This window comes from Narcine bancroftii, chromosome 1 (genome assembly GCF_036971445.1).
Source record: "Narcine bancroftii isolate sNarBan1 chromosome 1, sNarBan1.hap1, whole genome shotgun sequence".
Lineage (NCBI taxonomy): Eukaryota > Metazoa > Chordata > Chondrichthyes > Torpediniformes > Narcinidae > Narcine > Narcine bancroftii.
In genome coordinates, this window is record NC_091469.1 from 213,262,764 (window position 1) to 213,277,128 (window position 14,365).

The 14,365-nt window shown below is 42.3% G+C and overlaps 1 protein-coding gene across 2 annotated transcripts in view; it reads right to left on the minus strand.

Moving 5' to 3' along the window:
• Window positions 1-14,365, minus strand: part of stxbp1a (syntaxin binding protein 1a) — a 118,279-nt gene that overhangs the window by 33,722 nt on the left and 70,192 nt on the right. For both annotated transcript variants that reach the window (XM_069890272.1, XM_069890262.1), the window contains exons 8-11: window positions 11,427-11,511; window positions 6,562-6,692; window positions 3,938-4,045; window positions 2,732-2,792 (exon numbers count right to left, since the gene is read on the minus strand). In XM_069890272.1, the coding sequence (XP_069746373.1) occupies window positions 2,732-2,792; window positions 3,938-4,045; window positions 6,562-6,692; window positions 11,427-11,511 (385 nt within the window). The remainder of the gene's footprint in view (window positions 1-2,731; window positions 2,793-3,937; window positions 4,046-6,561; window positions 6,693-11,426; window positions 11,512-14,365) is intronic.

A 14,365-nucleotide genomic window follows, 5' to 3' on the forward strand; every position in this document is an offset into this window, starting at 1 on the left:
CCAACTCTGCATCTTGTCTATATCTTTTTGTAACCTGTGAAAACCTTCAGCACAATTCACAACTCCTCCAACTTTTGTATCATCTGCAAACTTATCGACCCACCCTTCTGCCTCTTCATCCAGGCCATTTATATGGATCAAAAAGAGCAAGGATCCCAGTACAGACCCTTGTGGTACTCCTCTAGTCACTGACTTCCAGACAGATTACTTTCCTTCCATAACAACTCTCTGCTTTCTACATGCAAGCCATTTTTTGTATCCACACTGGCAAATTTCCAAGAATCCCATACCTCATGACTTTCTATGGGGGACCTTGTTAAATACTTCACTAAAATACAAATAGACTACATCTACATCTACTACCCTACCTTCATCAATTTCCCTTGTTACCTCCTCTAAAAACTAATTTACACTCATGAGGCACGACCTTCCCCTCACAGAGCCAAGCTGACTATCCTTGAGTAGACTGTATCATATCTTTAAGAATCCTCTCCTATAGTTTGCACACCACTGACGTGGGACTCACCGGTTTATAATTCCCAGGATTCTCCCTATTATCTTTTTTAAACAAGGGGACTACATTGGCCATTCTCCAATCCTCCGGCACCTCCCCTGTGACCAAAGAGGACTCAAAGATCATAGCCACTCCCACAACCATCTCTTCCCTCAATTCCTACAGCAATCTGGGGTATATCACATCTAGCCCCAGGGACTTATCAAATATTAATGTTTTTAAGAAGATCCAACACTTGCTCTTCCTTAATCTTAATACTGTCCAACACACAAACATGTTCAATTCTGACCTCACCCTGACCCAGGTCTTTTTCTCTTGTGACTACTGAAGCAAAGTATTCATTTAGAACCTCCTCTGCCTCCAGGCACATCACCTCCCTTATCCTTTTGAGGCCCCGCCTTCATTCTCATCATCCTTCTGTTTTTCACATACGCATAGAACACCCTGGGGTTCTCCTTAATCCTACAGGCCAAGGCCTTCTCATGCCCTCTTTGAGCTCTCCTAAGTTCTTTCTAAGCTCCTTCCTGGCTACCATATATTTCTCGTAAGCCCTTCCTGTTTCCTATAGTAGTTGATGTTATTTTAAAAAAGGCTCACATGGTAGGTTGGTAGGAAGGTCATGGCACACGGTTCAGGAGGCCAACTAGAATTTTAAAAAAACAGCCTTAATTACTGGAGTTAGTGGTTGAAGTGGAGATTTTTTTCTGTCCAGAGAACTGTGGACAGTGGAGTGTCTCAAGGTTTGGCTCTAGAACCCTTGCTTTTTGTATTATTTGGATAATGATGTTTGTAGCATCTGTGCATTTTAAGGATATAATTTTTTCGTATATTCGTCTATACATTCACTGAGTTCTTCCTTGTGCGTGCGTGCGTGCGTACTTTTTTTTCTTAAAAATTAAATAAAGGTTAAAAAAGGATATTTGACACTTTCTTTTTACAGAGATATGGTCCAGAGACTACCTAGAATGCATTGCCAGGAGTGGTACTGGTGGCTAGTACAATAGAGTCATTTAAAAGACTCTTAGACAATCACATAGATGCAAAATAAAATAAAATAGGTGTGGGATGGGGAAGGTATAGACTGTTGAGTAGATTTCTTTAGGTCAGCACAACATCATGGGCCAAAGGATCTGTACTGTGCTGTAATGCTCTATGTAGCAAGGTAAGTTTGCTAAAGAAACAAAAATATGTGCTCTGGTGGACAATGACGAAAATTACCTGGGTAACTTACCTGGGTTTACAACGGGATCTAGATCAGATGAGGAACTGGGCTCATTCCCTTGAGGACATCTATGAAACCCAGTGTCTTAAGAAAGCAGTCTCTATCCTCAAGTGCCCTCACCACCCAGGTTACGCCCTCTTGACACTGCTACCATCGGGAAGGAGTCTGAAGATTAACACCCAGCTGCACAAAACCGGCTTCTTCCTCTCTGCCATCAGATTCGTGAATGGACAATGACCCACGTACACTACCTCACTTTCTTTTTGCACTAATTTATTTATTTTATAGATGCAATTTATTGCAATATTTTCACCTGCAATGCTGCTGCAAGAATAAAGTGTACCACATCATATCACAAAACAATGAATTTTGTGACATTCACAACAGTAAATTCTGATTCTGATTTAGGTACAGTTCATCTCCGAGAAGGGCGATGTGCTGCATCAACAGGGCGGGATTTGCTTGGTTTACAGCTGTCACCGAAGGAGGGTCATGGAGCAGAGGGACCTAGGGGTGTAGGTACATAGCTCTTTAAAGGTGGCAGCACAGGTAGACAGTGAAGAGAACATTTGGGACACTTGCCTTTATCAATTAGGGCATTGAATACATGTGTGGGGACATCATGTTGAAGTTATAGTTTTGTGAGGCCACACTTGGAATAATGAGTGCAGTTTTGATCAATTAGCAACATTCAATGCAGGTCATAATGTTCTGGGTATTTAATTGCTTGAAGTCCAATTCATTTCTCCGATATCTATATTTCATGAATTCTACTTTTCTGGATTTGCTCACATCTATAAGCCTCCACTATTCTCAAGAAGTTTTCTTTGTCTCTTACTATGAATGCCTGAAGTGAAGTCATGTGGAAACCCACATGAACACAAATCTACCCATATGCAGGTGCACATCTCATCATCATGTATACACAGATACAGTCATGCCTACTTGTGCACATACTTGAGGAGAGACCCAATGGTCATAATGTTGTCACAAACCTTTTCACCAGTTGCCATTCTCTTGCTTGAAGAGAAGTCTTTCAATGACCGTGTCACTTCCCTACAGAAAGAAAATGCTGTGAATCAAACAGACAGGGATGCAGACCAAAACCAACACATTCAGGATACACAGCATCTTTTGAATATCTGCCTTCCAAACATATTATCCATTTAAATCTGAATTGTGCTTTAAAATGTTTGCCCCTGATGTCCTACATCACTGACCCAAGGCTGCAGCATATTCAGCCCTTTGGAGAGATCCTCCTGTCCACAACTCTTTAAGGCCGAGGTGTTACCTCAGAATCTGTGCACCTGCAAAGTTTACAAATGTTTGTACAATAGCATGGGCCATTAGCTCTGCTATTTTAGGATGCCACATGGAGCGAACAGCCTGGAAACTGGATTTCTGGCTACACTGCTCCTTTCCGATCATGCACCATACTGGCTCCTCTCAGCATTTTCCCCGTGAACATTACTAGGTCTCCTTGAATGGATCGGTATTCAAATCTTCTGCTTTCTGCTGGTGCTTATCATTTAAAGATAAAGTATTTTCTTTGCTGTGCTGTTATTTATTTGCTTCTGTAACTGACGTGGTCTTTTGGAATCAGGACAGTGTCCAGGGGATTTCACAGGAACTTTTAAAAACTGCTTTGCAACAGGTTTGTTTGACAACCAGTCATTAACAAAATCACATGAGCTTCAGTGCAAATTCATTCAGCTGATTCCTTCTCCCAATGTGCTGTAAATGACAGGAATGTAAAACTTTGCAGCCTTCATGTTGTTGTGCATTTCAGAAGCACTCATGATACTGATGGCCTCTCAGCTATAATAAACGCCAAGTGTAACATCTTATAATTGTTTAGATATTTATAGTGATTTAAACTAATCTTTCAAGACTAAGTAAACATGAATCTCTTCTAGAATGTGTATAAATGGCAGAATTAGGAAGTAAACAAGACGTCTGCAGACCAACACACAATGTTGGAGGAACTCAGTGACACGGCCAGTGTCCATGGAAAGCAATAATAGACAGTCTAAGCATCTGACCAAAAACCCTTCATCAGGACAATAGACAGCTGTCTATTGTCTTCCATGGATGCTGCCTGAGTTGTGCTGTGTTGTTCCAGAAAAGGAATAAATACCCCTTCTGAAACAGAAACACCATAACCAATATCGCAATGCAGAACAAAGGCCATTGCTACGTACTGAGACACCTCTGCAATATGCTTGTGACGGAGGGTAATCCACAGGTCGTCATCCTCGTCCAGCAGCACCTCTTTTACCCGGTTTTCCCCAATACCACTTGTTTCATACCTGAGAAGTGGAAAAAGAACAACTGAAATATCTGCCTTCCAAGCATATTATCCATTTAAATCTGAATTCTGCTTTAAAATGTCCTACATCACTGACCCAAGGCTGCAGCATATTCAGCCCTTTGGATAGATCCTCCTGTATGCAACCCTTTAAGGCCTCAGAATCTGTGCACCTGCAGTTTACAAATGTTTGTACAATAGCATACGCCATTAGCTCTGCTATTTCGGGATCACATGGAGCGTACAGCCTGGAAACTGGACTTCTGGCTACACTGCTCCTTTCCAATCATGCACCATACCGGCTCCTCTCAGCATTTCCCTCATGAACATTACTAGGTCTCCTTGAATGGATCGATATTCAACTGAAGATCAAATGAAATAACTGCAGTTCCATCAGTCAACAGGGAACCACTTCTGAAACAAAACATCTATCCAGTTCAGCTGCCATTTTTTTGTTCTACATTACATCTCCAGCAGCAATTTCTAGCAGTTTGATGTCCACTCTTGCTTCTTTATTTTTAAACTTAGTATCTGAAGAACCTTTTGGTGTCTTCTTTGATGCTATTGGCTAGCTCACTTACATATTTCATCTCTACTTCCCTTATTATTTTTGTGCCTTCTGTTTGTTTTTGTTGGTAGTATAGTGAGTAAGTTTGTAGATTACACTAAAATTGGTGGTTTAATAAATAGTGAAGATGGCGAGCTAGGACTTCAACAGGACCTTGATCAACTGGGTAGATTGGCCGAGATAAATGGAGGTAAATGGAGTTTAATTCAAATAAGTGTGAGGTGTTGCATTTTGGTAAGTCAAACCAGGGCAGGACATACAGAGAGCGTCATAGAACAGTGAGGCCTCGAGGCACAAATACACAATTGACTGAATGTTGTAACACAGGGCGGTGAAGAAGACATTTGGAGATTAAAATAAAGGATCCACGAGGCCATAGAGGGTTACAGTCGAATCCAGGGTTGGGGAAAGGGTCAATGCCTATAATTGCTTAAGCAGGCACTAATCTGGGTCAGAAAAAATTATTGTTTTTTATTGTTTTAAACTGAATATAGTAGTAGAAGATGTAAATCAATGAAGGATTAATTGTTGTGGTTGTTGTTCATCCTTCGTAGTCAAAGATGACCATTGATTCAAAGTCAATTGAAGATTGGTGGCTGTGGGTACAGAGCTGACTGGTGGGACACAAGTGGGTGGGTGCTGTCATGGCAGTGGATGCTGCTCTGGCCTTCCACACAGCACGCTTTCATTGCGCCTCGATGATCCACCTGACTTCAGGTACACGGGCTCCTGTGGTGATCTTGCTCCACCTAGCTGCACGGTCAAGGGCAAGTGTCTCCCACATGTTGATGTCGACTCCCAGGCCTTTGAAGGACGCTCTGAGGCAGTCTTAGTAACGTTTCTTCTGCTTGCCTGCCCTGACACGGTTATCCGAACAGCATCTGCTTAGGCAATCAGCAGTCTGGCATTCTGACCACATGTCCAGCCCACTTGGCTTGAGCTTTCAGGAGGAAGGTGGAGACGCTGCAGAGCCCAGCACGTTCCAGGATTTCCATGTCAGGGACTTTGTCCTGCCACCTAATGTGGAGGAGTCTGCGGAGACAGCTCAGGTAAAAGTGGTTGAACTGTTTGGCGTGTCTGCTGTAGACAGTCAAGGTCTTGCTGGTATAAAGGAGGGTGGTAAGGACCACTGCACAGTAGATCTTCAGCTTGGTGGCAAGGGTGAGTCCTCCCCACTCCCAGACGTTCTCATGGAGTCTCACAAAGGCGGTGCTGGCTTTGGCAATCCTGTTGTTGACTTCAGCGTCTATGTTCACTGCGTGAGAGAGTATGCTGCCCAGTTGTCGACTGCTTGGAGGTTCTGGCCCTTCACTGTGAAGTGCGGCTCATGGTATGGCTTTCCAGGGGCATAACTTCGGACTTTTTGGTGCTGATAGTGAAACCGAAGTTGTCGCAGGTAGAAGATGAAAATCAATGAAGGATTAATTGTGGAAACTAGATGAATGGTTTGAGGGTCAGTGATAATGAGATCTTCCATTTTTTTCTCTTTGCTTGTAAAAGTTGGCTGTAAAGTGGGTTTGAGTAACCCCAGCGCCTTCCTCAATAGGCATGGGTACAAAATTTATAACTGAACGCAATTTGGCAATGGTGACCAAACCATACAATGGAGGTTACAAATTGAGTTAAGGAGAAAGTGAGGGCTTATTCTGTGTCTGATGTGTCTTCATTTTAAACTGCTACCATTAGAGCTAACACTAATAACAATGCATTATTACCGTGCTACCAACATCTTAAGGAGTCAAAACATAGCGAAGGCCAGTTTATTTTAAAAATAAATCTCCAATTATGATGTGTTGGGGAGAATCCAATGCTTATTTGTCATGGAACTTTCAGATCAGAAATGCAGGTCAGCATTAGTCTATGTTTTCCTAAAAATAGTTGACCTGAAATTTCTGATCTGAAAGTAAAAACAGCATAGGCTAAATTAAAAGCAGAAATGTATCTCTCACTTGTAGACATCGTTTTCAACTGGCAGTAAGTCATAAGCCATGGCCTGGAACGTCAATTCATGCAGGACCGGAGACGCTGGATCAAATCCGCGGTCTACTATCAACAGCTGTGAGCGAGCTTTGTCAGGACCCTGAAATCAGATTTGTTTGAGGAAGTAGGGTAAAGCTGGATAGCTACAAGTTCAAACATTGAATTCAATAATCATTCAAAGTTATTAAACAGAAATCACTGCAAATATTTATGTGGGGCATCATCTGCCAAGAAAGCAACAGTTAAAATTTCAATCAAAAGCCTTTCATTAGAATCATCAGGCCTCAACTAAGCAATTATGGTGCTACAGTAGGACTTGACCAAAACTTTGACCCAATATGCACAGAACAACATTCGAGCGGACTGAAACAGTCTTTTTCCATTCATTTATACCCTCTGAAGTAACCTGTTCCAATGAAATTAGTAATAAACTAAAAGACTGGCAATACCCTCTTCCCCAACCAGTTGGAACTTAGCAGAAGCATCTTAAAATCCTTTCTCCTCTCTCCAGGCCTGCTCATCTGCTACTCTAGTTGAGATCAGGGGAGCTACATATCTGGAACTGCTGGTCCATAGCTGTTCTCACCTATCACACCCTGGTTGCACTCTCTCTCCTCCCATTAGGGACAAGACTCGAGAGTTGGAAAGCTATGCACCAACCGGCTTAAAAAGTCTCTTCCCTACAACCATCAGGCTTTTGAAGAACCCCATAACAGTGCTTTCATGTTGACTTTGCTTGGTAGTATTTGCTAGGGTTGTCGGGGTGGGGTGGGGGTTTAAACTAGTATGGTTGGGAACAGGGTTTCAAGTGAGGCAGGACAGCAGGGAGAGGGTTTGTAGGCTAAGGAAAGGGGAATGTTTAAATAATTTGAGGGAGGAACAGCAGGAAGTAATAAAAAGATGTTGTAGTGACAATGGTGAGAAAGGTAGAGAGGAGGATAGGCAGAAGGTAGGATGTAGGAGATCCCTGAGATGTATTTATTTTAATGCGAGAAGCATAGTAAAGAAGTTGGATGAGCTCAAGGTGTGGATTGACACATGGCATTATGATTTTGCGGCCATTAGCAAGACATGGTTGAAGGAAGGATGTGACTCGCAGTTAAATATTCCAGGATTTCACTGCTTTAGATGTGACAGAGTTGGTGGAGTAAGAGGGGGAGGTGTGGCATTACTTGTCAGGGAGGATATTACAGCAGTGCTGAGGCAAGGTAGACTGGAGGGCTCATCGAGGGAGGCACTGTGGGTAGAACTGAAAAATAAGAAGGATGACGTTACTATTATAGGGGTATATTATAGGCCTCTGAATGGGGAAAGGGAACTAGAAAATCAAATGTGCTAGATGAGGTGTGGAGTAGGAATAGGGTGGTGTTAGTTGGGGACTTCAATTTTCCAAACATAGATTGGGAAACACAGTCAGTAAGAGGACAGGATGGCTTAGTATTTATGCATTGTGTTCAGGATTGCTTTTTGCAGCAATATGTTGAGACGCCCACTAGAGGGGGAGCAGTGTTAGATCTGTTATTTGGGAATGAAATGGGGCAGGTGACGGAGGTGAGCGTTGGAGAGAACTTCGGATCCAGTGATCACAGGTCCATTAGCTTCAGCTTAATGATGGAAAGGGATAGATCGGGTCTGAGGTTGAAGGTCTTTGAGTGGGAGAAGGCCAGAGAAAGGATTTGCAGAGAGTTGTGTGGGTTGATCTTTTTGCCAGAAAGGATGTAGAGGAAATTTGGAGGGCATTTTGGGGTGATATTTTGAGAGTACAGGATCTTTATGTTCCAGTCAGGCCGAAAGGGAAGACCAAAGGTTCGAGGAGGCCATGGTTTTCTGGTAAAATTAAGAAGTTGGTTCGGGACAAGAGGGAGGCCTATACTAAATATAAAAAACAAGGGATTGAGGAGATGTCTGGTCATTACTTAGATTACAGGAAGAACCTTAAGAGGGAAATTAGAAAGGCAAAATGAAGGTATAAGGAGTCCACTGCTAATAAGGCTAAGGTGAATTCTAAGGGTTTTTACAGATACGTGAACAGTAAAAAGAGGGTTAAGGATAAGGTCCACTGGATGATGGGACTGGTGAACTATGTTAGGAACCGTATGAGATGGGAGAAATATTAAATAATTTTTTCTTGTCTGTATTCATGAGGGAAAGGTACATTGGGCTATACGAGATAAGAGAGGTAAAGGGCTTAGTTATGGAAAGGATAGGGATTAGTAAAGCAAGGGTTTTGGAGTTTCTAGGGTCAATAAAGATGGATAAGTCTCTTGGTTCTGATGGGATTTTTACCAGGACTTTAAGGAAGGTCGGGGAGCAAAGAGCAGGGGCACTGACAGTGATTTTTCAGAGATCACTGGAGGAGGTTGTGGTACCATGGGATTGGAGGGTTGCGAATGTAGTTCCATTGGTTAAAAAAGGTATTAGGTGTAGGCCAAGTAATTATCGGCCAATACGTTTAACTTCGGTGGTGGGGAAGGTTATGGAGGGTATTCTTTAAGATAGTATATACGCATATCTGGATAGGCAGGGATTGATTAGGGGCACCCAGCATGAGTTTGTAAAAGGAAAGTCATGTTTGATGAATCTTGTTGAGTTTTTTGAGGAAATGACAAAAAAAGTGGAAGGTAGGGCGATTAATATGATATATTTGGATTTTAGTAAGGCTTTTGATAAGGTTCCGCATGGAAGGTTAATAAGGAAGGTTCAGTCACTAGGAATTAGTAGAGAGAATGTGACATGGGTTCAGAGGTGGCTGGAAGATAGACAGCAGAGAGTCATGGTGGACAACTGTCTGTCATCAGGATGGAAGCCTGTGATGAGCGGTGTGCCTCAGGGATCGTTGCTGGGTCCCTTGTTTTTTATCATTTATATTAATGATTTTGAGGAGGATGTGGTTAACTGGGGAAGCAGGTATGTGGATGATACTAAAATAGGGGGAGTGGTGGATAGTGAGGAAAGTTTTCTTGGATTACAGAAGGATTTGGTTTGTTTGGAAGAGTGGGCTGAAAGATGGCAGATGGAATTCAATGTAGACAAGTGTGAGGTGCTGCATTTTGCTAAAAATAACCAGAATAGGACATATGCAGTTTAAGGGGAGGGCATTGAGGTGCGCAGAGGAACAAAGGGACCTGGGGGTTATGGTATAGAGTTCACTGAAGGTGGATTCCCATGTAGACAGGGTGGTTAAGAAGGCAGATGGTATGCTGTCCTTCATAAATCATAGTATAGAGTATCGGAGCTGGGAAGTGATGCTGCATCTGTTTAAGGCATTGGTAAGGCCTGGTTTGGAGTACTGTGCTCATTTCTGGTCTCCAAATTATAGAAAGGATATAGATACAGTGGAGAGGGTGCAGAGAAGGTTTACAAGGATGTTGCCTGGCTTACAGTATCTGGATTACAGGGAGAGATTAAGGAGACTGGGACTTTATTCATTGGAATGTAGATGACTGAGAGGGGTTTTGATAGAGGTAGTTAAAATTATGAAAAGAATAGATAGACTAGACATAAACAGACTCTTTCCCTTGAGGGCACAGGAGGTTGGAACAAAAGGGCATGAGTTAAGGATAAGGGGGAAAAACTTTAGGAGAAATATTAGAGGATGCTTTTTCACTCAGTGAGTGGTGGCAGAATGGAATGATCTTCCAAAAGAGATAGTTGTGGCAGGGTCCCTTCTGTCATTGAAGAGAAGGTTGGATGTTTACATAGAGGTGAGGGGGTTGGAGGGTTATGGGCAGAGAGTGGGAGGGTTGAGCTAATGGAGTTGTTCCAGTGAACCAGTGCAGACTCGAAGGGCCGACATGGCCTGTTTCCATGCCATAAATGGTTATATGGTTATATGTAAAGATGTAATGAACATTAGGAGTTGATATACCTTCTCATTGTGACAAATAAACTTTAAAATTAAACTATTCTTTGCTGTTATTTGGTATACCTCCATGCTAACACTTTGTACTTCATGTACCAGAGTCCACATATTACTTTGTGCCACCACATTTTGGAGTCTCGCTATATTTAAATAATAATTTACTTTTACAATCTTCATTTGAAAGTAGCTAAATCTCACATTTTCCCACATTGCCCTCCATCTACCGACTTCTTTCTCACACAACAAAGTTCTCTGTATCCCTCTGCAGCCTCTTTGAGGAGACTAAAGAGATTGTAGATGCTGTCATTTTAAATTTACCAGGAATTTAATGTAATAGTATAGTAACTAGTAACAAGCCTTTCCAGTCCACTAGCTCGTGCAGTCCAATTACATCCATTAACCTACTAATCCTGTATGTCTTTGAAACATTGGAAGAAACCTGACCACCCCATGCGATCTCAAGAACATACAGACTGCTTGTAGACAGCGGCGGGTTTGAACCTGGTTCGCTGGCACTGTGCTAACCAGCAGTTTGTCTTTTGCTGTCCCTTCAGCATCGACTTCAGATCATCAACAAGTTTGGCTGCAGTCCTTCATCCCAGGTATTACTGTGGATTGCAAGTAGTTGGGACTTCAGCACTGATACCTCTAAACCCCACTAGCTATTGACTGCCCACTTGAAATCACCCACTGATCCGTATTTTGGTTTCTCAGAGAGAGCCACTCCCCAACATCGGCCAATGTATTGCTCTTAATCCTGTGTGATCTTAACTTGTACAGTAACCTTTTCCAAGGCTCCTTTATCAAATGCATTAAAGCAGGACTATTTCTATTGGTGTTAATCACTTACACACAGAACATTACAGCACAGGAACAGGCCCTTCGGCCCACGAGTCAGCATTAAAACTCTGCTGCTTCCACATGATCCATATCCCTCCATCTCTCCCCCCCACCCCCCGCATGTTGACTTACCTCGCCCATAGTTGGATCATCAGCTTTGTAAGCATCAAGCTTGTCCTGAACCAGTTGTGCGAGCATGGCATTTTCTTTGTAATCTCTGCAAATGGAAAATGTAGCTATTTATTTAAATGATATTATCATTTAATATTGTAGTAGTTTTCAAAAAATTCCTGACTTATTTTGTATTAAAAAGCCCAATGGTCTGACTATACGCACTTCTGGTCTCCTTATTGTGTAAGAATATGCTGGCTTTGGAGACAGTGCAAAGGAGTTTTACCAGGTTGGTTCCATAAATAGGGGGTGAGGGGCTTGCTTATAAGGAGAGACTAAGTAACCTGGAGTGATATTCATTGGAGTGAAATGCAAAAGTCTGCAGATGCTGTGATTGTGGTAAAACACAAATGTTGGAGGAACTCAGTAGGTCTTACAGCATCCATAGGAGGTCAGGATATATAATGGATGCTTCAGGCCTGAGCCCTTCTTTATGGTATAAAGCAGGCAGGCTTCTGAATTGAAAGGGCAGAGGGAGAGGAACAGACCAACAGACAAAAGATATTAATTGGATATGGAAAGGAGAGAAGAAAGGTGAGAATTAATTGGGGGACAGGGAGGGGAGGTTTGGCTCTCTGAATCAGTATTTGAGATAGAGGGAAAAGAGAGAGAGTTAGAGGAAAGGAGACATGGGGAAAGATGGGGGAGGAGCTAACAAAAACTGGGGGCCGATGATAATGTCATCTGGTTGGAGGGTCCCCAGGCAGAAGATGAGGTAATGTTCCTTCAATTTGCAGGTGGTCTCAATCTGGCCATGGAGGTTAGAGGGATCTCAAAGACATAAAATTACGAAAAGAATAAAGAAGACTGAAGCAAGAAGGTTGTTTCCAGTGGGAGGTGGGACTGGAACTAGGAGATATATCCTCAGAATTTAGGGAGTAGATTTAAGGCAGAGATAACGAGCAACTGCTTTTTCCCAGAAAAGAGTGAATCTGTGGAATTCACTGTTAAATGTATTAAGGACATGTAGATGTATTTTTGAAGAATAGGGAAATTAAGGGTGATAGGAGACATTCAAGTAAATGGAGCTGAGTCCACAGTTAGATCAGCTATGACCTTATTGAATGATGGCGCAGACTCCATAGCCCAGATGGATGACTCCTGCCCCTGTTCTTAAGTTCAATCACAATGTCAAAATGTTGGAAAATGTAAATGGAGAGGAAATATCTCTCCAGGTCGATGAATCAAGAACGTCAGGTCACAGAATCTTTTGACTTCTCCATTTCCAGAGGTCTGTGGAGACTCAGCCATGGGATATATTCATATGGGAGATTACAACTTCTTTAAATGTCCAAGGAGTTATGATCACTACATTTCTGGATGTTAGAGAAATCAAGGCATATGGTGTCAGGACAAGAAAAAATTGCTGAAGTAGAAAATGAGGGATGATCTTATTGAATAGAAGAGTGTCTCAAGGGGCTGATTCCCATTTCTATTTCTTATCTTCCTATAATGCGTTAAAGTAACCAAGCAAGACTGGAAATTACACAAGGATTTTGCTTAAGAGTAAATCCTCTTAATGGCTCTATCTCTCTTTTGAGTAACAACCCCTTCTTCAAACTTCTGTGTAATGCAAGTTAGATTTTACAGATCAGAGCTCTCAGTATGGGAGTCAGGCCACCCACACCAATATCTGTAATTACAGAGAAAACAATGCCCTGGGTGCTTGGGCTTCTCGCAATCTTTCCCAGCTTACCAAAACACTGCTCCGATATGCCAATTTGAAAAATGGCACAAAGGTGTGACCATCAATAACAATGTAAAGTGAGTCACCTTTAAAAAACTACGGATTGTCAATACCACTGGACCACTTCTCTGAATTTCTGATCCAATAAACACATAAAAGTTGCATTTTACCCATATTTTGATATACTTAACAAAATCTATGATTTGCCCTCGCCTCAAAAAAACCTGAAAAAAATGGACCATCCTTGCTATAAGAAGTGGCTGCTGTCATCTCCTCTTTCTGAGAAGCATTAAACCTGACAACTTCCAGACAATGCAGTTGCCCAAAATGTTCATCCATCACAGGCCTCTCACTGAGAAGCAGATTAATGCTATTCAACCAAACATACAATGGCAACCATTCAGGGTGGAATGGGAAAAAGGAAAATTAGACGGGTATGTGGGACATGGAGTAGTGGGGATAAATCAGAGGGGTGAAACCGAGGCATAGTTAAATGGCAATAGTGACGGTGGCCTCCTTTGCCTACACCAAAGGTTAGAGCAGACAAAGGCCCAATCATATGGAGTCACAATCAGTACTGAAATAGGCCCTTTGGCCCAAATCATCCATGCCAATCAAGGAATTTTCCTGAGCAAGCCCCATTTGGCCCACATCCTATCCACGAGGTGTGTGTTTGCTGGTTACCAGAATACAGGAGTTGGAGTCTGTGCCCAGCATTGGCTGGTAATGGGGTCCTAAACATTGAAAAGATTGGAGAATTTATAAAATGTAAAATAAAATGATACCCTGATGGAGGTACTCATCATCCATGTGGTGTACCACACGATGAACTGGGGGGCTACAAGGGTGATAACTCACAACCATTGATCCAGTTCTATTGCTGACTAATTAGTAAAGTACTGCCAAGACAATAAGATTATCACGTGACAGATACAAAAGGAAAATAATATCAGTGTCATGGAGAAATGTGTCCAGTTGAACTTCTACTGGCTGTGACTTCAGCAGGAACAGGCATGAGCACTTCAAAACATACCGTATATTTCAACATATATGTCGACCGGCATACGTTCACCTCCCTTTTTCAGCCTCATTTTAAGGGTTTTTATGTTGTATCTGGCATACGTTGACTCCATTGACCTGTGTATAAGTCAACCCCCAAAGCTCGTGATGCCTGACATGAGCCGTTAACCGGAATATATGTCAACCGCCCCCC